Consider the following 24,641-nt stretch of genomic DNA (forward strand, 5'->3'; position numbering starts at 1 on the left):
TTGGGTTGTCTTTTGTCATTTTAAAAAAGGGGTTTGGAAAAGCTTTAAATATATATATATATATATATATATATCTCACTGAAAAATTTAAATGCTACAATTTTTTTAATTTCTAGGGCTCAAAAGATAATTTTTAATTTGAGTAAAATTGATATATTTTTAAACTGTGATATATTAATGTCAGGGGAGGTAGTGACGAGTCTATCGGTGCACAGTTTTTTGCAATTTTTACTGTCAGAAACCAAAATTCGGAGTTGCCAATATTTGCAAAACACGAAAAATTCGAAATTCATGTTTTTTTCGAGTTACAGAGCATAATTTCCAAAAAAAAGGAAAACCACTCTGACATATATATTCTCACATTTAAACACGTTTTCAAAATTCCAAAATCCTGAGAGCTTCATTTCTAAATTTTAATAAGAAACCAAATTTACCAGCAGAAACCTTTGACCTTGACTTCGGGCATTAAATTTAAGTCATTCAAATACGCAATAGAAACCCAAAAATGAATTGAATTTTTAAGCTTTAAATTTTTAAAAATCCCATTATAATTTCGGTCATGTTCAATGTTTAACATTGCAATTGCGAGTGCAAGTCAGTGTACTTGCACGTTCGATTGCGTTGCAATAATTAGCATTACAGCTAAATCAAAAGTAATTTCACTTTAGGGAGGTTTGCCATTAAAAGCTGCGTGCCGGGCATGACAATCAGTGGAGTCGTCGCCACGCTGCAAAGTAGAAAGAAAGTGTTGTTGCACGCGGCGTGCTCTGCCTTTTCAATTAGTGCGCCGGACGGACAAACAATAATAATATGCACAAATAATATGATATTATTGACAAACGCGCCGGCCGCTGACATAATTGAGCGGCGGCCACGGGGAGTAAGTAGGCCGTTTGTAATCACGTTGCACACCGTGCGGCCCATTGTCGACGGTCGACCAACGACGCACCTCTCCGCATTTTTGTGCGCTCTTTTTGGTCGAGTTGTTATACTCTTTGTCTTTCCAACGCGCGTGCACTGCTCGACAACTTGAATCAAACAAGACGTGATATTATATTGTTTCTAATTTTAAATTAAAGCTGGTGAAATAAATTTATCTTAGAAAATATTGTAATTTTTCTCGATAGTCTTTTAGAAAAATGAAAAAAATCGGCTAGAGTAAAATTGTAGTAAATTCGGAAAGCTAAAAATAACAAAATGCTTCAAAAATTTTCCCCTACCAATATCCCAGAAAATCCGTTTTACAAATAACTGACTTGTATTTACCACCGAGTTGTGAAACCTGCAAACAAATTTTGAAATAGCCAAAATAAATAAAACTTTCTTAGAAAAAATTCAAACCACAACAAGCCGGTAAAAATCGCGGATCTAGCGCAAAATTAAATACAGGCACTGTTCCTAGTTGGCAGATTGTTCTAACGAATGGAAGCGGAAAGAAAACACTATAATATCCCGGTGTAAGAAACAAGGAGTGTCACAAAAAAGCTGACGAAACTGTGTTTTGAAATTCCTCTTATACAAAATCTGACTGACAGTTCTCAGAAGCTTATCAGTCATTTGTTGCTTATTTACGCAATTTCGATTATTAGCCGTGTCCAGAAGAGTTGTGTTTTTCATTATCTATAAGAGGTGAGGCACGCGCAGATGCGATTCGCAAATTTGAGAGCAAGCTGCGCGCGTGCAGCCGTGCTGGCACATCTTGATTAGGTGAGAATCTCGGCAGATGCTCGCTAACGAGACTCTAATCATTCGGCATGTTCTCAGCATTTGCGTCCGACAGCAATTGCCTAATTCGGAATTGCTCTCTAACCAATTGACAACACACAACGCATAAATTAAATACGAAAATATTTTATCTAGATTAATTACACTACTGAAGAGGAAAATAAAACACAATTTTATTGCCTTGGAGTGATATCAGCCAGACGTGCGATAGTTGAAGCACCCGCAATAAACTATGAGAGCTCTATGGTCAGTTTCCTCTGCAGATGAGCTGATAAAATTCTGTCCTACATTCTGCAGTCAGACTAATAAAAAATCGAGACTCCAGGCACTTCAACGGAGCGTGTTAATATCAAGCAAGCCATCATTATAGCTGTCAAGTAAAGAGGAATGATATATACTGCAAAATCGTGGAAAATCATTGTTGCGGATGCATTAACTTATCCTTTAGAGTCCAGTAGAAGCCAAAATTGTACATTTTTGGGTGCAAAGTTAGTATACTTTTCAAACATGGTGAAGACAGTCTGATTCTTACTTGAAATCCCATTTTTTTCACAACAAATAGTTGTACTAAAAGGTTTCCTCGCGCTGTTGGACAGATCTCGACGAGACGAATCGAAATCTGCCAAGAAAATTTGCTCAAACGCTGCAAAGTTGAAAATTTGAATTTTTTCTATAGCAAGGGTGTAGCATGCTGGACACACCGGTTCTCGTTAGATCACCCAAGTTAAGCAATATGCATAGTCACGGAAAATGGATGGGTGACCGCCTGGAAAGCCTCCCTGCCGACTGAATAGCTCTAGGCCGACTCGCTACTTGTCGGAGCAAACAAAATTGGCACTGTGTGTGCTCATGAAAATTTATCTGGGACGTGCGCACAACAAACTTTTTGCAACGAGAGACCCATGCAGACAACAAACTATTTAAATTGGATTTATTGGAGCTGCGCTAATTGGAAGCTAATTCTCGCTATGTAACCAAAGAAGCAAACAATACGAGGCAACAAAGCTCTATTATTATTTTACTTTTCCATTAAGGTTATAAATATCAAGTGTGCAACTAACCAAAATCTCTGTTATTTTGTCTACGGTTTGTTCTCGTAAGATCACCGAAGTAAGGCAACATATATAAGCAATATATAAAACCGTAAAACGCACAAACATGATAGACGCAGCCAAAAACTTATGATATTGTTGTATGTTTATTTATTATATTGTTTGTTATGTTTGTAATTTGCAATTAGATGGAATATATTGTGAGAAGATCATCACCTGAATGTATTACCATGCTAAAAGACTAATAAATTAATTGAATTGTGTAAATAAACGCGTCGGTCGCGTGAGTTTTACCGTCTCGTGAAGTAATTTAGGGAACTTGACTGTGCAATATTTGAGGGGTCATTTTAAAATGATATCTCGACCCTCGAAGTTTTGGTATAGGGTGTAGCATATTGGATACACCGATTCTCGTTAGATCACCCAAGTTAAGCAATATGCGTATAGTCAATAGTAGGGAGGTGGATGGGTGACTGTCTGGAAAGCCTCCCTGCCGACTATTTTAAGGCAAACCATTTAAATTGGATTGATTGGAGCTGCGCTAATTGGAAGCTTATTCTCGCTATGTAACCAAAGAAGCAAACAATACGAGGCAACACCTCTCTATTATTATTTTACTTTTCCATTAAGGCTATAAATATATCAAGTGTGCAACTAACAAATCTCTGTTATTTTGTCTACGGTGTAGTTTGTTGGATACACCTGTTCTCGTAAGATCACCGAAGTTAAGCAATATGCGTATAGTCAACAGTCGGGAGGTGGATGGGTGACCACCTGGAAAGCCTCCCTGCCGACTATATTATAGCTCTAGGCCGACTCGCTACTTGCTGGTTTGCACCTTTCCAGCATACGTTATTGGCATCACGAGACGAATGTCTAGCGTTTCAAGCAGCAGTCCTCGGTGCGGAGGCAAGTGGCCCTTGAGTGGGCTGGGTCCCTGTGCGGCCTGGTGCGCCCATGTTATCCGTTCGCGGTGTTATTGGGACCCGGGTTTCAGCATTCATAATTTCATATGCTAGCACAGTGCGCGCCCTTCCCACTCATCGGACAGGAATAAAAAGCAAAAAAGGTCATTTTTTGAACAAATTGTTCATAAATCAACTAGTTATTGCATGCAACAATTTAAATTATTTTCAACCGTCTCCCTGTATCACTCCACTTTAAACAAAAATCTAGCTGATGGTCTTTTTTTAATTTATCAGCGGGGCAACTTTGCCCATGAAACACCCTTATCCAGAACAAAACAAAATTTAAGAAATAAAAAGCATTCAGTATTTTTAGTAAGATAAATTCAAGCACGAGCATGTCACTTTTCCAGGATGGAAGAAATATTAAATTTTTTTCAGGAAAAGACTGACACCTAACAGCACAGTCTGAAAAATGGGGTGTTTTGGCAGACGAAAATATGAAAGTATTTTGACGAATTAAATAAGTGATTCAAGTTTGGCTTCACAATTCAGCTGCTTTGAGTGCTAGATCAAAAGCTGGTAAAAATTGAAACTTTTAGCATCATGTTAAAAACAATTTCCTCTGCCCAGCTTCCCGGAAAATACATTTGAAAAGTTGATTCAAACTTAAAAAATTGAAATGGCCAAACTGAAGCTTGACTGTATGACAACCAACATCGAAAATATTAAATTTCTAGCACAATAAGTCCTTACATTTATTTATTTGTGCACTAAATTAGATTTTCCCAGAGCACTTTTCTGTCATAAATTTTAGGAAAGTATAAAAATCGTCTCGCAGAGTAGATTCCAAATATGCAAAGTTTTCTTAATCCAACCACTTCTCAAGATATCATGGTAATTTGAAATTTGTTTAAATTTCGACTTTCGGTGTGGATTAAGCGAACTTAAAATTGTCATCCTTTATCAAACACTAGCTAAACGGCATAATTTTAAGTATAAAAGGTGTTCTATCCTTGTCAAGTAAAAATAAACGATAAAAGTATTGCAAAATTGCAATTTCGCCTCGATTTAAATAAAGGTTGCACATTATGTGCATTTCGTTGGCCGACGCAGCACCCAATTTGGCGCAGGTTGGAGACAATGAAGCGCGAGTTAAATGACAGACCAAGAACGAAGCGATCGACGGACGGACTTATCCCTGACCCGGCCTCGCTCGCTCGCTCAAAACAAAAGAGGAGTCAATCAATCGGCTCGCGGAGCGCATCCCAATAATTCGATTACGCCACTCTTTAATACATATCGCACTCGATCAAAATCTCGCTCTCAATGTTCTGTGTGCAATAGCAATTATTGCCGTCGTCGCGCACCTGCAAAATGACTTACGGCAGTTGAAGACCGCCAGCCCGCCCGTCCGCCGGCAGTGCAGTGACGTCACATTTGCGGGACACGGCGAAAACGCACGTTTGCATTTGTAATTTTTTTCTCTAGATCGTATGCAAGCGCCACTCGACAGCCTATAGTTGGCAATGAACTTTTCGTTTCATTATCTCGATTTTTGTGATGTGGCAACGCTTTATAAAAATACTTTGCAGTGACACTGTTATTTAATTAAAGTAATTAAGCTTAACAGAATATTCCCGAAACATCCTTTTTACCTTTAACTGAAATCTAAAATGAGGAAAAAGCTAAAAGTTTCTCAGGTTGCCGTTTAAATTTTTGAGAGCTCCTTAAAGTAAAACCACGATTTATTTCACCACATAGGGAATTTTTCCTCAAAATTTGCACACCATTGGATAGATTGCGACGAGAGAGATCGAAATGAAGCGAAAAAATTATTTAATTGATCGAGCAATTTAGTAGAAAATATGAAATTTTACTTTTCCTCGTTCCTGATTCCATTATTGCACATTTTAGGGGCAAAATGTTACTAAATTTCAAACAATTAACTCAATGAACCAGCCCGTTGGCTCGCATTGTTAAGGCATTCTCAGGAGTGTCAAAGCAATATGGGAGGTATTTGAGCAGTTCGGAGATCTAATACTGGCTACCCAATGTCAGAGATGGCAAAAAGTGGTTAGTTTAGTGACTCGAAATGCTCAAATTGCTCAACGGGCTGGGAGGCAACTCGCTACTTGCTGGTTTGCACCTTTCCAGCATGCGTGATTTGGCTTCACGGGACGAATGTCTAGCGTTTCAATGCAGTCCTCGGTGCGGAGGCAAGTGACCCTTGAGTGGGCTGGGTCCCTGTGCGGCCTGGTGCGCCCATGTTATCCGTTCGCGGTGTTATTGGGACCCGGGTTTCAGCATTCGTGCTAGTACAGTGCGCGGCCTTCCCGGTCCTCGGACAGGGATAAAAAGAGCAAAAAAATGAACTATTTACTATAGTCAACAATTAAGGAAATTTCGGGGGGAAAACACAGAATTTAACCAACTTGTTTAACAATGCACAATGAGAGGACCTTATTTTGCTTCGGTTAACATTCAAATTTTGCCAATTTTCTACACATTTTCTCGGCAGATTTCAATTCTTTCGTCAAGATCTATCTGAACATTTTGGAAACAGTTTTGTAGTGAATAATCTAAAATACAAGTAGGGAGACAGTCCTCACCTGTTAAAAAGCATGCTAACTTTGCAGCAATTCAACTAAAAAATGTACGGTCAATTTTGGCTATAACTGAATCCTTGGGGAATAGCTTAAGCATTCGCAACAAGGATTTTCAGTATGAATTATATTGTATACACTTAGTAATAGAAATTAATTCATTTAGTCGCCATTTTAAACAAAAATGGCCGCTTATTTTGAAACCAGCTTCATGCAGAAAAACTGTTTTTTGGTTCTTAACTGAAACTGTATTATAGTGTGTGTATCTATTTAAGAATAAAAAATAAATATCAATATAGCCCAAAAAATTCTCCTTAAATAAGTTAAAATCTTTTCACATATTTCTTTTTAAATAATTGAACGACAGCTGGTTTAAAAATATTAAAACACATCAGCATCACCCACGTTGAACCAACAAAATTATAATTCACCCTTGAGAAACATTATGCAGAGCGTTAAAACACGTACAAGCGCCTGGCGGGACGATGGAGCGACCCAGATCAGCTTCCCATTACGCTGGACCACTTTGTTTCTCTCACTCGCAGGGTCGGCTCTTTGCAGTGCCAACGCATCGTCCGAAGGTCCGCTGCCTCGCCACATAGTCCAGCAGAAAAAGGTAAATTTTAAATAAATTCTTACAAAAAGTCCGAAGACTCAGCAGAACGATTTCTTATTATTATAATAAATACAGATTCAATAAAATGTAATGCTTGATTAATTTAAATTCACACTAGGAAGAGTTTGCTGGCAAATTCATTTAGTGTCTCAAAATTAGCCAGTATTTGGTTTTTTTAAATTTTATTTTATTTTACAGCATTACATTTCGTTCCAGAAATACAGCTAGCCAAAAATTCATTTAATCTTTTAATAGAAGTGAAAGTTAATGAGACGAAAAAAGTGACAATTGCTGGCTGGCCAACTGACAGTTCAATTACAAAAAGTACCAGAATTCTGATCGAGTCGGAGCACTTGCTTATCAGCCTGCAAAAATCAATTAATGATCGATTTCAACAGGTTGTCTGTATAGCAGCCCTGAACAAAAACACGTTCAATAATTTTTTGTCTCGCGAATGAATGCCAAGCCCACGTTGAATATTTTTACGATTTTTACTTTTATTGTTGGGGCAAGGAGAGAAATTTTACGCTGTGGGCGAGACACGAGATTCTGTTTTTGCATAATAACGAGAACAATCGGCTGCTTTGTTGCAATTAAAATATGGCTCAGTCGCGGTACATATAGTTGTTCACCCCGAATTATCTGCACGAAATTTTCCACAGACGAATAAATTGTTGAAATTGATTTGAGGATTAAGAGCGTCACTAAAGTTTGAATTTATTAATTTCGCGAAAGACGCGTGTCGTGGCTGTGTTTTGCGATGTCAAAACACTGCCAAGGAAAGAAAGCAGGCGAACAATTGAATATGCGTGATAATGTTTTTATGATACGCTATAAAACGGACTGGAAAGAGAGTCGCACTGTCGATCACGCTCAATTAGATCAAGGCGCTCGCGATGGCAATAAAATCGTTTCCACCAGCGTTTCTGCCAATGATGTAATGAGAAATTGCACTTATCGCATGCAAAAATGCGCGAATAATCAGTTTGCATTCTATACATGAATTTATATATGAATTTACTATGCGATTTAATGTCATACATATAAGTTCTTATAGTTTAAATGTTGATATATCTTCTATGTTTTTATCGCCACGTAAAATTCAATTCTAGACCAAATTTCATCGTTTATGAATGGTTAACGCCGTCTTAAAAACGGAGGGTTGTGTTTATCAATATTGTTTCTTCAATTTATTCAAATAAAGACTAGACGGATATGAGCATTATTTTGAGGATGTTAAAAAATGAAGAATAAATCTCTAGATGAAATGATAGTTTTTTTCCTTTACTATACAGCCAGTAATGAAATAATTAAAACAAAATATTTCACAGACAATAGTCCCAAAATATTATTAACGGTTGTAAATTATTTATTTGAATCAATTTTCATAAAAAATCTCGTTCCAGCTTTAGAGATTTTGTTCCTATTTGAAACACTCTTAAAAAAATGAATATGCTTCAATTAATAAACTTCATTTAAATAGCCCCTGAACTTTTACCTGACTGGTAAATTAAATACATCTGTTCAGTAATTATAAAAAGTAAAACCTCTTTCACAGCATGAATTTGCGCATTTCATCAAAAATCAGTAGGATATTAACTTAAATTTCAACAGAAAGAATTAATTATAAAATTTAGATGATCGACTATTAATTATCTGAGAATCCAATGGTTGCGGGAGCAGTAAATAAGCACCAACAATGCTATTTTTAAGCCATTTAAACCATACTTAAAACAATTAAACCGTCAAAATCCTTATCAGTTCTTAGTCAAAACAAATTTTCACATAAATAACGTTCAATCAAATTTTTTTAGACACGTTGAAAAACAAAAAGAACTGTTCTCGCTTTGGTTTTAAATTCTTTGGATAGATTTCAATTCCAGTTTCCAGCTGAGGTTTTTTTATATTTTCAATCCATTCACACATTATTGCAACGTGGAGAAAATTCTCGCCTTGTTCGTTTTGGTGGCACTGCAAATAGCAATTAAACATTTTGGCATGCTTAAAAAAGGATCAATTCATTTTAAAAAGAGAAAGTATGGATATGTATCTCTTTTCTTTAATGTTACTAATTTTCAGTTTGGTTGAAAAGAATTAAAGTAAACTCGTTAATTTTGTTTCAAAGCGTTCCTGAATTTAGTACAGTAGTAATATCTTGACATTTGGATTTGTCACTAAAAATCATACATTTTGAAAACCGTCTAAAGCCATCTAAATTGACCCAGAATCCGTCTAAAACCGTTTAGTTTGTACAGAAAAACAATCTAAAAATAAAAAGGTGAACTATTTCCTTAAAAAACCTCCTCAAATTAACAGCCCTAATTATGAGAGCCAAAAATTTAAAATTAAATTACTCAAAAAATTGTCTCATCTAAAGAGGGTTCAAAGCATTGAAACATTTATTTTTAAAATTTAAAAAAAAGTGCAAAAAATATATGTTAGGGTTTTACTTGACGATATTAATTTCGTCAGGTAAAACCCTGACAAAACATTCTCGCAGTTAAAAGTAAAAAAACACAAGAAATGTAGCAAATTATTTGCCCTTTCAGATGCGAAATTAGGTGTCGACTAGGTGACCACCACCCTGCAGCAGAGCAGAGCTGAGTGTCTTTTGGGAGAGCAGAAGAGGTGAGGGGTGACGTCAGCGGCCGCATCGGCTAGCTTATAAGTAGGGGCCGGGTCAGGGTGGGGGCTCACTTAAGACCGCGGGATGCCTCTGAAGGGACCACGCAAGTTGTCCGGCGTGCCGATCGAGTTGTCCGAGCAGAGCCGTTTCAGGGTGAACAGGATCGACTCGGTGGCGCTCGGCATGCACCGCGACGACAAGGGTTTGGGCTCGCTGCCCGAGGACGAGGTGCTCGAAACCACCAACGGACACGCCAACCTGGCCTTCGACTCTGGCGACGAGGACGACGAGTCCAGGGACGCCCTGCCGCCGATGCCCGTGACCAACAGCCGGCGGCCGTCGCTGCAGTACCAGTACACCCTGGCAGGATCGGGCACCGTTTACGGCGGCAATTTGGTACAGCAGACGCGCGAGGCGCTGCCCAGACTCGACAACTACCGCGACCTCGCCTCCATCGCGGCCGGACACAGGCCCACGCTTGATGAGCTCCGCGAAAATGCCAAATTTGAGAAGGTACGATTTTTGTTCAATTTTTGGCTAAATAAAAAATATAATAATAGCAAAAGACACATTTTAACAGCAAGAAAAATAAAGTTTGATTCGATTGATTTAAATCTATATAACTTTCCTGAAAACTGCCGAAAGGATGCAGACTGCCAACCCTCAAGTTAATAAGGGAATCCAAAAATTCTGGGGTTTTCTCGATTTTTTTTTTTTTTTAATTGAAGATGATGATTTGCTGATTTTTTATTTATTCTAGGGTTTGTTAGATGCACACACATATCTGTATAATTTAAAAGTAAAAAATTTGAAACAGCCATAATTTCCTGAAAATAGTGATCGCATTCCAATAAACTGTACAGTTTTTTAATCTGCTGAGCGAGACAAATCGAATGATATTTCTAATTTCCATTGGATGGGATCTTGAATTTTCCAAAATACAGTGGAAAATCGCGTGCAGAAGAATTTTTCTTTTCTTAAGACAGTTTTCGTGTTTTCAAAACTTGCCGGTCAATTTTTAAAACGTATTAAACGGAAAATTCGGATTTTTTTTTCGGAGCATTGTATATTTTATCATCTTTCCGAATTTGCAAAGATTTTTTGTTTTCTGATGTATGACCTCACCAAAAGCCAATAAAGATAATAATAATAATAGCTCTAATATCATATTTTTAACTTTAAATCGTAGCCTTAACAGGCGTAGAAAATCCCCAAAATTTGGGATTCGCACATCAATCGAAAAACATCATCTCATTTGAAACTCTGTAGGATAGTTAGAGAAAATTTCCTTGTTAGATGAGTGAAAAATAAACCGAATTTATTTATTATTAAAAACGAATCACATAAAATTGCAGATGTTTAAGAAATAAAAAACAACGTTCGTTGATGCGTTGTGTAACGAATGCTTGCCTTTTTCGGGAATGAGACGCTGTTTGCGTAAGGACGAGTGCACTGTGGTCGGAAATGGCAATCAAACGTGAGCGTGATGCAAAGTTATGCGATTCGATTGAAATGTTGCCGTAACCGATGCGCGGCAAAATATGTGATAAATCAATTTGGACAGTGGGGTCGTTTGCAATGATCTCCAACTACTGAAAATTTAAATTTTCGGAGTACGTCAGGCAAAACTTAGAAAGAGTCACATTAAAACTGAAATTTTAAGGACCAATCTGGTCTAAAACATTTTTATTATGCACCTTAGAGAAGCCTTGTCAATGAAGGAGAGTTAAAAAAATTATAAATCGATTACGTTGATTAATTCTTGTCATAAATTCATTCGAAAGAAAAAGGTTTTTTTAATAAGATACGGTGCTCGATCACGCAAATTTCATGGCATGGGGACTCTTTGTTTCGTGCCAAAGAATTCTAATACGTATTTGAAATAGCAATTAGCTCACATATTGTTCTATTGTAAAAATACAAATAAAATGTGTTTTGCTACCATAGTCAAAAGATCAAATATACCTCTCATTAAATTAGCCGCTAAAAAATAAATCACAGTCATTGTTACCCTCATTCGTTTGAAGAAATATTTAAATTTGGCCAATTTTCAGGCAGTGGAGCAAGGTGCGGCGCAAGAGGAAGCGCAAAGTGGCGCGATTAAATTCGGATGGATCCAGGGCGTGCTGGTGCGATGCCTGCTCAACATCTGGGGTGTGATGCTCTTCCTGCGTCTCTCGTGGGTCGTCGCCCAGGCAGGAATCAGTGCGTCATCTTTTCAAATTTAATAAACACACTCGCTCAAAGCTGACTTGAAATTTCCCAGTCGAGGCGTGCGCGGTCGTTCTCCTCTCGGCAACCGTGACAACCCTGACCGCACTCTCTATGTCCGCTATTAGCACCAATGGACTCGTCAAAGGAGGTAAAAATTTGATAAACTATACTACTAGATTCTGAAGCATGCTCTCATGTTCGAACGAGATAAGAAACAAATAAATTATCAACGGGGCTAAAACCTTTAAAATGGATTGGAAATGGGCAGTAAAGAGTTAATTTAAAAATCCAACGGATATTATCAATGATTTTTCTTTTAATTTCGATTCGTCTCGTCACGATCTATCCAATTGTGTGCAAATTATGAGGCAAATTTTCCTTCTGGCGATATAAATCGTGATTTTACAATTATTTATGCTCGCCGTTTGATCAACATGCCAACTTTGTAGAAGAAATTTAAATGGAAACCTGGCTCTTTCCCAAATTTAAAATGCAGTATGTAGCTCAATAATTTGCAGTGCTTATAACATGTGAATACAAAAATCATAATTGCAATTGAATCAGCTGATTTATTTAATTTTGAGGAAATTTTTAGGAGGAATTTACTTCATGATATCACGATCGTTGGGGCCCGAGTTCGGCGCCGCTGTGGGCCTCGTGTTTTCGATGGCGAACGCGGTTGGCGTGGCCCTCCATACGGTAGGTTTCGCTGAGTCGATGAACGACATGTTGAGAAGCATGGATGTTAAAATCATCGACAACAGCACCAACGACATTAGGATCGTCGGCACCATCGCTGTCACCATCCTGCTCGCCATTTGCATCATCGGCATGGAGTGGGAATCGAAGGTTTTAATTTGATTTGTTTGCGAGGAAATTTTCTAATGCTGGAAATCTAGGCTCAAGTCGGTCTTCTCATCATTCTCCTATTCGCGATAGCCGACTTCTTGATCGGAGGGTTCCTTGGCCCGCTGGACGACACCGAAATGGCCAAAGGATTTGTTGGGTTAAATGGTGAGAGATTTAACCAGTAATCCTTTATATTGATAATCTTAATTTTAATTTCCAGCAACGTTATTCGTGAACAATTTAAAACCCGATTTTCGTGTGGTGGACGGCAAGATGCACAACTTTTTCTCCGTATTCTCCATCTTTTTCCCGTCGGCAACTGGCATTTTGGCAGGCGCCAACATCTCTGGCGATCTGAAGGTCGGTCACGTCCCAAATGACGCGCGAAAGTGTTTTATATCGGTTTTCCTTTCTCGATAGGATCCGTCTTCCAATATCCCCAAAGGCACCTTGCTGGCCATCTTGCTGACAACCCTGTCGTACTTGGCGTTCGTGGTGATCGCTGGCGCCGCTGTGGTCAGGGACGCGTCCGGCAACGTGATGGAAATCGCCGGGTGGCAGTTCGCCAACTGCACGGGCAGACAATGCGATTGGGGTCTGCACAACAGTTTCCAAGTGAGGAAAGAAAACAAAGCTCTTATGACGTACATAAAATTATTCATCGAATTAATAGCAAATTCCTTTCTTGAAGGAAAAGGCTTCTTGTGGCAAAGAATACAAAATTCATATAAAACAAGATGAAAATAGAGTTAGCTTTTTACATGGATCCAAACAATCAATGCATCGCAGTATTCTTTGCAAACAAAGTGATTACGATTTGTAGGTACAAGCTGTTTATAAGTCCGTAATTGCTTAAGAAATTTTACAGCAGTAAAAACATGTGTTTTTCACGCGATAAAGCTTATCAGTTTCTACTCAACGCATTTGGAAATTGATCTTTACTTTACAATATAACTCATCATATTTTGTAATAATTCTTTTATTCGTCTTCCGCAAGTTCTTTTGCAATAATTTATTTTTAAAAAAATGGCTTGCAATTTAAAAGCATGCTTTGCGTGCAATTGCAATCAATGATGATTCAAAATCGGATTTGGGAGGATTGCGAAAGCTATCCGACTCCCTACTTGCTAGTTTGCACCTTTCCAGTGAGTTTCTCTTTAATAAAAGACCGCGATCTTTTTCTGGACTGGGCTACCTCCAACGAGGGCCACGTTATTCGTTATTGGGACGCGACTTGTTCGCCCATCTCGAAAGAGATAAACTGATAAAAACCTAATTTTTCAGGTTATGGAGCTGGTCTCCGTTTTTGGACCTCTGATCTACGCAGGTTGCTTCGCAGCCACTCTTTCTTCGGCTCTGGCTTGCCTCGTTTCTGCCCCCAAGGTCTTCCAGGCCCTTTGCAAGGACAAACTGTACCCCTACATTGAGTGGTTCGGAAAGGGTTACGGCAAGGGAGGAGAAGCCTACAGAGCTTACGTCTTGACCTTTGTCATCGGCGTCTGCTTCATTCTCATTGGTAAAAACGGACTCATTTTCTCATTGTCTAAATCAATCCGAACTTCCTTTTGTCAGGTGATTTGAACGCAATTGCTCCGCTAATCTCCAACTTCTACCTGGCGTCCTACACCCTCGTCAATTTCTGCACATTCCACGCGTCACTGACCAAACCGATTGGCTGGCGGCCGACCTTCAAATACCACAACACTTGGCTCAGTCTGCTAGCCACGATAATATGCGTCTCCATCATGTTCCTCATCAGTTGGGTCACTGCACTCATTACGTACATCGCAGTCATATCACTCTACCTGATTGTCATGTACCGGAAACCAGGTACGCAGTTATAAACTGTCTGCGTTTGAAAGAACAAAAAATATGAAAATGTTTTTCAGACGTGAACTGGGGCTCGACAACCCAGGCGCAGACCTACTCAGCCGCGATGGGCCAGCTGCAGAAACTGGACTCGCAGCAGGAGCACGTCAAGAACTACAGACCACAGATTCTGGTCTTCTGCGGCCGACCCTCCGCCAGACCCACCCTGGTTGACTATGCAAACCTGATCACGAAGAACCTGGCACTCCTCATCTGCGGCAACATTGAAAAGGTGAGCAAAATAGTCCGAATTTAATTAAATTATCAAATAATCCAAATTTATCAAACCAGGCCTCTTACACGCACAAAGCAAGAATCGGAGTTGTCGACCGTGGAAATAGGTGGCTGCGTGACCACCAGAAGGTGAAGGCCTTCTACACGGTGGTCGACGGCATGGACTTTGAAGAGGGAGCCAGAGCTTTGATTCAGGCCTCTGGTGTCGGAAAAATGAAGCCAAATATCTTGCTCATGGGCTACAAGAGCAACTGGAAGAATTGCAACGCTGACGACCTGAAGGCCTACTTCACTGTTTTATCGTGAGTTGACCAGACTGATTATTTCAGTTCCACTGCAATTTAATTTATTAATCTTATGTCGGCACAATATTCACTCTCTAAATAGAATAGTCAAAATAGCGCGCCCTGATTTTACACGTTTATAAGGTGAAAACGATATTTATTCGCCTACAGGGTTGCCCTGGACAACCATATGGGCATCGCCATCCTGCGCACGAGAGACCTGATGGACTACACGGGAGTAATCGCCGGCGAAGAAGAAATGGACGAGTTGATGGCCGCGCCGAAAATGCAGCCCGGCAACGACCTCTTGAAGGCAGAGTCCGGAATTAACGGTGAGTGCGGCGAGGGGACAATCGCGACACCTGCCTGGAGGCAGGCACTCCAACTCCAATCGGCTCACGAGCAATAATACGAAATCGTAATAACTTAACACGGCTGTCACACAAGTGTCGGCCTAGATTTCAGCGTGATTGCCTTATCAGTGCGCGCGAGTTTATGTAATTAGCGAGTGCATGGCTGCAAACCAATTTGCACCTACGCTCGTGCTCGCACACAAGCTGTTGCTTATTGGGTGGGTGCTCGAGTACCCTTGCGAAATGCGGAGAAAATTTATTGCTTTGATGCCAATGATGTTGTTTTAATTTGTGAAAGGCGACGGTACAAAATGAGAGATTTTTTTGGTAAACCAGGTTGTAAACCAATTTGTTCTTCAATATATTATTAAGCGATGATCAAAATAGGAATTAAAATTCAAATTCCACCAATTTCTCCAATATTTAGAGCGCTTGATTAAATTTTCGTGGCAATTTTCATTCCTCTCGTCGAGATCTATCCAACGTTGCATAACACTTTTTGGGGAAACTTAATGATGTGAAGACTTCTATATTATTTCTTTCCAACCATAGGAATGGAAATGACTCCACCTGCTACCCCTGAAAACGCCAGGGTCACCTCTGACATTGTCGTAATGTCCAAGGACGACAAGAAAAAGCCCAAAAAGAGGGAAAATGAGCCTGACTACAAGTAACTAAAAAACTTGCCAAAAAATCGGTCAATCAAAAATATATTAAATCAGGGCTATTGGAGGAGGAGATCTGCCCCAAGAAGTGATTAACAACCTGAACCAGTTCACGACGAAGCAGAAGAACGGATGCATCGACGTCTGGTGGTTGTATGACGACGGCGGTCTTACCCTCCTGCTCCCCTACATCATCAAATCGAGGAGCAACTGGGAGAACTGTCGCCTGAGGGTGTTCGCCCTGGCCAACTCCAAGGACGACCTCGAGATGGAACAAATCAGGTGGGATATTCTTGGTTTCGAATTGAGGACTTTTTTTAATTCTTTTTGAAAATCCCCAGCATGGCAAATCTGTTGTCCAAGTTCAGAATCGACTACTCAGACCTGATCATGATCCGCGAAATCACAAGAAAGCCCCAGGACTCGAGCAAGGCCTTCTTTAAGCACCTGATTCAAGATCTGAGAGCGCCCAAGGGAATTCCTGCCGATGCGTGCGAAGGAAAGATCGCTGATGCCGAGCTGCAAGCCAACAGAGAGAAAACGGGCAGACATTTAAGACTGCGCGAACTGCTGCAAGAAAACTCGAAACAATCCAATTTGGTCGTCATGTAAGTTTCACATATTGATTTATCCAATTTCGATTAACATTCTCTCGCAGGACCATGCCGCTTCCTCGCAAGGGTGTGGTCTCAGCGCCCCTTTACATGGCCTGGCTGGAGACCCTTACGAGAGACATGCCGCCTTTCATGCTCGTCAGAGGCAATCAGTCATCCGTGCTGACGTTCTACTCGTAAACAACCACCGCTGTGTGGGAGCCGAAGCCTACTTTCCTCTTTATTCGCATGACTTGTACAAAAAGAGTTACTAATTATATTCATCACTACAGATCGAGATGTTTTATCTTCTTGTTACTTAAGTCTTTGAACAAATGCACGCACATGTGCGTATTATTATTGTTAATTATGATTATAAGTTGAATAAAATTATCATTCATAGATAGTTACTATTAATTGCGTTGCTAATTTCTCACAATTAACCAAGTGCCAGCAGGAGTCTCCAGTTGAAAAGATTAACGGCGGCGAGCTTATGGTTTCGACAATTCACAGCACTCGGCGAATTGGCGTGCCGTTCGCGACATGATGCAAATTAAAAGGCTACCAGTCGTCACGTGCCTCGACAAATATATAAGTGGCAATAAGTGCTGCAAAAATATAAATTTCATAATAATTATCTGTTAACACCGTCTTCCGTTGGTATTACGACAGAATGGAGGGAGATACGATTAAATCAAGTCCAGAATTGAGTTTCTCGTAGCGACAAAAAACATTAAACGACAACAACCAAACGCTCAGTTCTGACCAAGTTAATTTAGCTAAAAAATCCCGCTCCCTGGAGGCAGGGGTTGGTATCAGCCCCTGACCATGGCCTTTAAAAATCAAAATTAACAATTTTCCATCGAATTTGGGTTTAAGCTGATCGATATCTGCACAAAAAATTACCCTGGATAGAAAATCTCGAATTTCAGGCTGCTGAAAACCACGTTTTACAAATTAAACCTTACACTTCAAGGGTGCGACATGGGGGCAACCTCTACAGCAAATTTCGTCAAAATCTGGTGAAGACAATCTTCATTTCAAACTTAATTAAATTATAAATATTTGCTCGACCTCAAATAAAATAACGAACAATGAGAAAAATATTTCATATGATAAAAAGTTTAATTCAGCAGTAATATCAAAATTTTGTTGCTTATTTTTCATGCTTATTGCTAGATGCATTATTAAGCCTGTGATATTTCGGAAAAAAATGACAAGCAGGAACTGCAAACAAGAGAAAACAAGTGGTTATTAAATTGAAACATCGGAGCGTACCGCACATTTCAGATAAACAAAAATGAAAATCTACATGACTAACATTAAAACACATCAATAAATATTTTAAATCTATTTCACCCTGACATTTTTGCAAATTTCCTTCCTTCTCGCACTAATCACTACTTAAAAAAAATTACTCTCGCCTATCAAACATTTCGCCATCACTGAAAGCCTCATTTCCCTCATAACTGCTTCTCTCTTAGTTCGCGCCACTATAAAAGAAGCCGCGCGACTTTTCTACCGTTCTTATTTGCGAAGGAGCAGGGATGGATGGTGGCACGGGCAGCCGGTTCAGCGTCCGGCAGGTAATGGAAAGTCGACGAAGGAGTAGCTTCATGGCTGACGTGCCCGAAAACGGGGTCCTCGAGACCAGCATGTCGGCAGACCCGGAGCAGCCCACGCCGGCCCAGATGGGACCCCGTCGGTCCCTAGTGCACATGACGCGCGAGGCCCTGCCTCGGATGGCCAACTACAGGAACCTGCGCTCGTTTCGCGCGGCGCAGAGACCAACCCTCGGAGAGCTACACGAGGGTGTCAAGGAGGCAAAGGTGCGTCTGCTTACTTTCCTCAAAGTCGCACATGATTAAGCTTGTTTAGTAAATTCACTCTAAAAAAACATGATGCACTAGTTTAATAAATATTTTCCGCTTTCTGCGTGAGTTCTTCTTGCATTAAATCGTGTGTCTATTTTAAAACTATAAATGGCAATCAACAATTATTATTAATTAAACTGAGCCTAAGAATGAAATTTCAACTAACAAATGTATATCACAACATTTTTAAGGCTACTTTTCACGATGTAACATAGTATTAATAAAATTCGCGAACAAACTACACACCAAGGAAGCTGTAATTAATTTTAACCGGAAAATTATGACATATATATCGCATCCATTGGAGATAGCCAACAAGTGAAATTGTATTTAAATCTAAACTCCATAACCTTAATAATAGTTCAAAACCCAAAACAATTTCGTAAACACTTGCTCTACTTATCTTAAGCCCAATTGACAGGTCTTTTGAATATGCAAGGATATTCTTCTATCTAAGAAAAGGCTGTCGGTGTTCGTAAACGAGAAGACCAGCTGTCATAACTGTTGAAAAGCACGTTTGAGTCCCACAACGCAATTTAAATGTGAACAAGAAAACAAAAAACAAAAACTGTTACTTAAAATGCATTTTGTTCAATGAAGAAAATTTTTCAGGGAAAAACATAAATTAAATGTTAAACCTCCTCGTTTTTGTCAATTATCATAGCATTTTTTTTAAATTAGGAGGAGGATACTGGAGTGGTCCAGGGTGGAGGAGGGCATCACTTTAAACTGGGATGGATTCAGGGAGTGCTGATCCCCGTCCTGCTAAACATTTGGGGCGTCATGCTCTTCCTGCGACTCTCCTGGGTTGTCGCCCAAGCCGGAATTAGTAAGTGGCAAAATCCTATTTTCAAATATTTAAATCAATTATTCCTTTTCCAGTCATGTCCCTGGTGATCATTGGAATCTCAGCTGCAGTGTGTGTGATCACGACGCTCTCCCTCTCCGCTATAAGCACGAACGGAGAAGTGAAAGGAGGTTCGCATTTTGGTAAAATATATTTTTCAAAATTTTAACCCGTGCCAACAACAGGAGGAATTTACTACATGATATCACGCTGTCTCGGCCCCGAATTCGGCGCTTCCGTCGGCATCGTCTTTGCTTTCGCCAATGCAGTGGCGGCTTCAATGAACACGATCGGATTCTGCGACTCGCTGAACGATTTGCTCAAATCACACGACCTGAAAATCATTGACGGCGGCATCAACGATGTGCGAATCATCGGTATGGTCGCTCTGGTCATTATGATTATCATCTGCGCCGTTGGCATGGACTGGGAAGTGAAGGTAATATTATTTTTAATAAAGAAAATAAATAAAATTCTCTCTGCTTTATTTTGAAATAAAATAAAATTTCAAGTAGGAATACTCCCATATCATGCTAACTTAGCAGCCATTTTTTCTCAATAATTTAGATAAATTTTGGCTTTAACTGCATCCTTAGGGACGAGTTTAAGCATTGGCAACCAGGAGTTTTCAGGGTGTTGAACCAATCCTTCTTTAATTTTATTATTTGAAATTTGATTTTAGGCTCAAAATGTGCTGGTTGTCATTATATCTGGCGCGATTGTTGACTTCATTGTTGGAACTCTGCGTGGTCCCGAAAGTGACGAAGAGGTTGCGAAAGGGTTCCCGGGATTAAGCGGTGAGTTTCGGGATTTTTCCAATTTTTGAAACTTAATTGAATTATTTATTTCAGTGGATCTCTTTACCAAAAATTTAGGCACCGATTATCGCTTCAGCGAGGGCGTCAACCAGGATTTCTTTTCCGTGTTCGCTATTTACTTCCCCTCGGTCACCGGTATTCAAGCAGGAGCAAACATCTCTGGCGACCTCAAGGTGAATTTTTAATTTTACTTTAATTTCAGAGTTTAATTCAAGTATTGCTCCAGGACCCAGCCTCAGCCATTCCGAAAGGAACGCTTCTCGCCGTGGCAATTTCCATGTTTTCCTATGGCCTTTTCGTCCTGCTGGCCGGGGGTGGCGCCATGAGGGATGCGAGTGGCGTGATTGGCGACATTGCGAATGGCACCGTAGCCGACTGCATGGGGAGGCACTGCAATTACGGTTTACAAAATAGCTATTCGGTAATTTTAGCACCCCTCTAAACCCTTCAGCTGGTCTGGGGAGGTCGAGACGAGTCTAATGGTGTGCAGTTATTGCAATTCTGATGGCTAGAACCTGAGATTTGGAGTTGAAAACAGGTGGAAGTCACGAACATACAAGTCTGAAAAATTGCGTTGTTCGTGTTTTGAAGTGGAATTTCTCGAAAAGCAACTTCAATTTTCACACAACAAATTGAATGTTGAAGCACATTTTAAAAAAAATCCTGAATTCTGCATGAACTCATTTCCAAAATTTAAATAAAAAAACAAATATAACAGCCTTTGACCTTGGACAAAAAATTCGGTGTTATTTCCATCAGGCTCGGCGAGAGGAATCCAAAGCTCACACCTTTTTTTAAATTGCACCTTGGGGACATGAGATACTGAGGTCTCATTAAAGTTTTCCAAAATCGTCCCATAAATCCCGTAAAATCGAAATTTTTGTCGCAAAATCTACTAAGAGAGACTGATTTTTGGGATAAATTTCGCTGACCTCATGTCTCCTCTGTGAAATGTTGTCAATTTCTAACCTTCGAGGAGATCAAATGATTCTTTCCACACAGGTGATGCAACTCATGTCCGTTTGGGGGCCCTTCATTTACGCCGGCTGCTTTGCCGCGACCTTGTCCACGGCCCTGACCAACCTCCTGTCCGTCCCAAGACTCGTCAGGGCCCTTGGATACGATAAAATTTACCCAGGGTTTATATTCTTCTCCAAAGGGTACACCAAAAAAGACGAGCCGTTCAGAGGGTACGTGCTGACCTTTTTCATTTCGGGCGCTTTCTTGCTTATTGGTAATTATGAAAGTCTTGATATTTTTTCTTCGATCTCACCACTTCTCTAATTACAGCCGAACTGAACGTCATTGCACCTTTGATTTCGAATTTTTACCTGGCGTCCTACGCCTTGATCAACTTTTGCACCTTCCACGCCGCGTTTGTCAAACCGATTGGCTGGCGTCCAACTTTCAGGGTAAAACTTTTTAATTTTACTTTATCCTTTAACTAAAAGTAATTTTTATTCAGTTCTACAACAAATGGCTGAGTTTACTCGGATTCGTGGCTTGTGTGTCTATCATGTTTCTCATCAGCTGGGTTACGTCCTTGATAACCTACGTCATTATTCTCGCTCTGTACCTGATTGTGGTCTACCGGAAACCAGGTCAGCTTCGGATTTAACTGAGACTTCAAAAAAGAATCATTTTTAAAATTCAGACGTGAACTGGGGCTCTTCGACGGAGGCCCAAACTTACAGCACCACTCTCAACTCGGTCTACCTCTTGGACCAGACGAATGAACACGTGAAAAATTACAGACCGCAAATCTTGCTGCTCTCTGGTAACCCCACATCCAGGCCCGCCATCATGCAGCTAGCGTCGCAGATCACCAAAAATCATTCGCTTCTGGTCTGCGGAAAAATAAGCGAGGTAAAAATTCGGTTTATATGTTTTCTCGGAAGAACTTTTTCATTTAAATTTGTTTCAGCAAGAGTTGAATTATTCTCAGAGGTCGGGTTGCATCAAAGAGGCGCAGAAATTCCTTCAAGCAAATAAGATTCGAGCCTTTTTCAAACTCGTCGACGGACTGAAATTCGAGCAAGGAGTCAGAGGATTATTGCAAGCAGCTGGATTCGGGAAATTGAGGCCGAATTTGCTGCTCTTAGGGTTCAAAAACGAGTGGCTACTCGCGCCCAATAAGGAACTGCACGAATATTTCACCGTTTTGCAGTAAGGGAGAATAAATTTTAATTTTTTTAAAACAGTTCTAATTAGTGCATTTTAGCGAGGCGTTTGATTTTCGCATGGGACTGGCGATTTTGCGTGTTCGCGGAGGCTTAGACTACAGCAAATTCACCGAAAGTGGTGAGGCAGCAAGTAATTCTCATCTCGAAGCTAAGGTGAAAAGTTTGGCAAGAGTTGCGTCTGACACCTTCATTAATTTATGTAAATGAGAATAAATAAATGAAGAAAATTGTGATTCAAAAATGATTTGCAGCTGGTGTCGAGCCTGGAGTTCAAGCGCAGCCCAACTATGTGACCGACTCTACTAAAGCAGTTGAGAGGACGCCGCAGGAGATTTTGAGCAAAAAGAAGAAAAAGGCGAGCACACCAGAAAGGAATTTGTTCAGGTACAGGCTTCGTTGTTATCTGACGTGCTCTTGTAAACAAATGCAACTATTTACATTTTCACACAGTTCGGCACAAGGCAATCCGCTATCACACGACATAATGCAACGCGTGGCAATTTTCGACTCACCGCCGAGAAATAGAACCATCGACGTGTGGTGGCTGTACGATGACGGCGGTTAGTGCACTTATCCAAATACAATATGCAAGTTTACAAAACCTAAATGTGCAGGATTGACGCTGCTTTTGCCATACATCCTCACCACCAGAGCAAATTGGTCTGGTTGCAGGCTGCGGATTTTCGCTCTCGTCAATAAAAAGGATGAGTTTGAAGTGGAAGAGAGAAAGTGAGATTTCAAACCCTTGTTTATCAGACTAATGTAATGACAATTTTCAGCATGGCGAGTTTGCTGTCCAAATTTAGAATCGATTACTCCAGCCTGACAATGATCAATAACATTAGCGATCGGCCGCATCCGTCCACAGTTATGCAATTTGATGAGATCATCAAGCCTTTCAGAGAGAGACCAGGAGCAGCAGACGGTAAAGTCAAGCTACACACACGAATTGAAAAATTAGACTTGTCCCATTTATTTTGTGTGCAGAGGACGTGATCAAAGCGTCGGAGCTGGTTTCCCTCCAGTACAAAACAGAGAGGCAACTCCGCCTCAGAGAGCTCCTCTTGCAGCATTCGAAAGACGCAAATTTGATCGTTATGTATGATGCGAAATTCCAGTTGACTTTGGGACTTTTAAAGTTTTTATTTTGCAGGACAATGCCAATGCCGAGGAAAGGAGTAGTGTCGGCGCCGCTCTACATGTCGTGGCTCGAGATTTTGACCAGAGACATGCCGCCCTTCCTGCTGGTCAGAGGAAATCAAACGTCCGTTTTGAGCTTCTATGCCTAATTCAATATTAACGTACCTCTAGAATATATGTAATGGAGCTTTTGGATTGCAAAATAAAATATTCTTCGTCGAAAAAAAAAGATAAATGAATTTTTTAATGTTGATGTCATGTTAAATTAAAAAAAATAATGCTTCTCTGCATTTATTGAGTGATAATCCTTTGTATATTTTTTAGATTAAATGTTGTCCAGAATGATAATATTAAATTTAATTTCTCGCTCAGTTTCCCATTCCTAATGATATAATTTAAAAATGAGTTCCATTATCTTTAATTGAGATAATATTATGCTCATGAAATATTTGTAATAATTAAATTAAAATGAACGAGAGATGTTCTACGTGCAAAATTTTAAATGAGACGACCTTTGTCAGGAGGTGAAAATGATAATAAAATTTGGAATGTGCAGTTTAGTGCCAGACAATTTGCATACAAATCAAAACTTTCACAACCTTGCACAACAAAATTTTTGTATGTTAAGTAGCCGTGCAGCAAGCAGAGGTCAGCCTGTCAAGGGACACTTTTGCCCTGGCAATCGGCTGCATTGGAACCATTCCAAAAGATGTCAGAATATTTGACTGCTTTGGTTATGTTTTGGATTTGACTAACTTGTACAACTTTTCACTCAACTCAAGCAAAATGTTTGCAAAGCGGCTCTAGTTTTGTAACTACAAAACGACGCAAAAATGCACACGTGTGATGTCACAAAACGCACCTAAACACTTTTACGAGTGTACGCAACCGATATATAACTCCCGAAATTTCGTTTTTAAGATTATAAGAGTGGAATTAAAATGAGTGCGTGATAAACTTTCTTCTAATGACTTTTCGATCGATAGAAAGTAAATTAGTTGCATAAAATAGTGAAAATTTGTTTACTTCGATAGGCAACTTTAGGAAGGAACAACGCAAAACACCATAAAGCAAAGGCATTATTTGGATTTTCTTCCTTGCTACACAAACACAAATATTCAACGAAACACAGCCCAGCGTGTGTCCACTTTTCTAGATAAACCCAAAGGTATATATGAGCTTCCGTCG

General features: G+C 39.9%; 2 protein-coding genes across 2 annotated transcripts; both read left to right on the forward strand.

Annotated features, from left to right (window-relative positions):
* Nucleotides 1–9,460: 9,460 nt before the first annotated feature.
* LOC135935921 (bumetanide-sensitive sodium-(potassium)-chloride cotransporter-like) lies at nucleotides 9,461–17,008 on the forward strand. The gene is made up of 16 exons (XM_065478552.1): nucleotides 9,461–10,043; nucleotides 11,585–11,735; nucleotides 11,797–11,892; nucleotides 12,340–12,593; nucleotides 12,644–12,758; nucleotides 12,814–12,953; nucleotides 13,014–13,208; nucleotides 13,878–14,109; nucleotides 14,166–14,423; nucleotides 14,483–14,694; nucleotides 14,754–14,998; nucleotides 15,152–15,312; nucleotides 15,886–16,003; nucleotides 16,056–16,280; nucleotides 16,340–16,606; nucleotides 16,657–17,008. The coding sequence occupies exons 1-16, from the start codon at nucleotides 9,615–9,617 to the stop codon at nucleotides 16,790–16,792; spliced, it is 3,234 nt and encodes a 1,077-aa protein (XP_065334624.1). The 5' UTR covers nucleotides 9,461–9,614; the 3' UTR covers nucleotides 16,793–17,008.
* A 1,094-nt stretch (nucleotides 17,009–18,102) lies between these two features.
* LOC135936551 (bumetanide-sensitive sodium-(potassium)-chloride cotransporter-like) lies at nucleotides 18,103–23,682 on the forward strand. The gene is made up of 19 exons (XM_065479406.1): nucleotides 18,103–18,420; nucleotides 19,147–19,294; nucleotides 19,348–19,443; nucleotides 19,498–19,751; nucleotides 19,995–20,109; nucleotides 20,164–20,303; nucleotides 20,357–20,551; nucleotides 21,133–21,364; nucleotides 21,421–21,542; nucleotides 21,596–21,731; nucleotides 21,785–21,996; nucleotides 22,055–22,296; nucleotides 22,352–22,512; nucleotides 22,565–22,697; nucleotides 22,764–22,873; nucleotides 22,928–23,042; nucleotides 23,093–23,238; nucleotides 23,301–23,412; nucleotides 23,467–23,682. The coding sequence occupies exons 1-19, from the start codon at nucleotides 18,139–18,141 to the stop codon at nucleotides 23,600–23,602; spliced, it is 3,087 nt and encodes a 1,028-aa protein (XP_065335478.1). The 5' UTR covers nucleotides 18,103–18,138; the 3' UTR covers nucleotides 23,603–23,682.
* The last annotated feature ends 959 nt before the right edge of the window (nucleotides 23,683–24,641 follow it).

The sequence above is a fragment of the Cloeon dipterum genome, chromosome 2 (genome assembly GCF_949628265.1).
Source record: "Cloeon dipterum chromosome 2, ieCloDipt1.1, whole genome shotgun sequence".
In the NCBI taxonomy this organism is placed as follows: Eukaryota; Metazoa; Arthropoda; class Insecta; order Ephemeroptera; family Baetidae; genus Cloeon; species Cloeon dipterum.

What these genes read in the sequence shown, in the direction of transcription:
- LOC135936551 (XM_065479406.1), top strand. Translation starts at nt 18,139, where the DNA reads ATGGATGGTGGCACGGGCAGCCGGTTCAGCGTCCGGCAGGTAATGGAA. An exon ending in GTTTACAAAATAGCTATTCG is followed by an intron (nt 20,552 to 21,132) that starts GTAATTTTAGCA and finishes CTTTCCACACAG; the next exon opens with GTGATGCAACTCATGTCCGT. An exon ending in TTTGAAGTGGAAGAGAGAAA is followed by an intron (nt 23,043 to 23,092) that starts GTGAGATTTCAA and finishes GACAATTTTCAG; the next exon opens with CATGGCGAGTTTGCTGTCCA.
- LOC135935921 (XM_065478552.1), top strand. Translation starts at nt 9,615, where the DNA reads ATGCCTCTGAAGGGACCACGCAAGTTGTCCGGCGTGCCGATCGAGTTG. An exon ending in GCATGGAGTGGGAATCGAAG is followed by an intron (nt 12,594 to 12,643) that starts GTTTTAATTTGA and finishes CTGGAAATCTAG; the next exon opens with GCTCAAGTCGGTCTTCTCAT. An exon ending in AGGATTTGTTGGGTTAAATG is followed by an intron (nt 12,759 to 12,813) that starts GTGAGAGATTTA and finishes TTTAATTTCCAG; the next exon opens with CAACGTTATTCGTGAACAAT.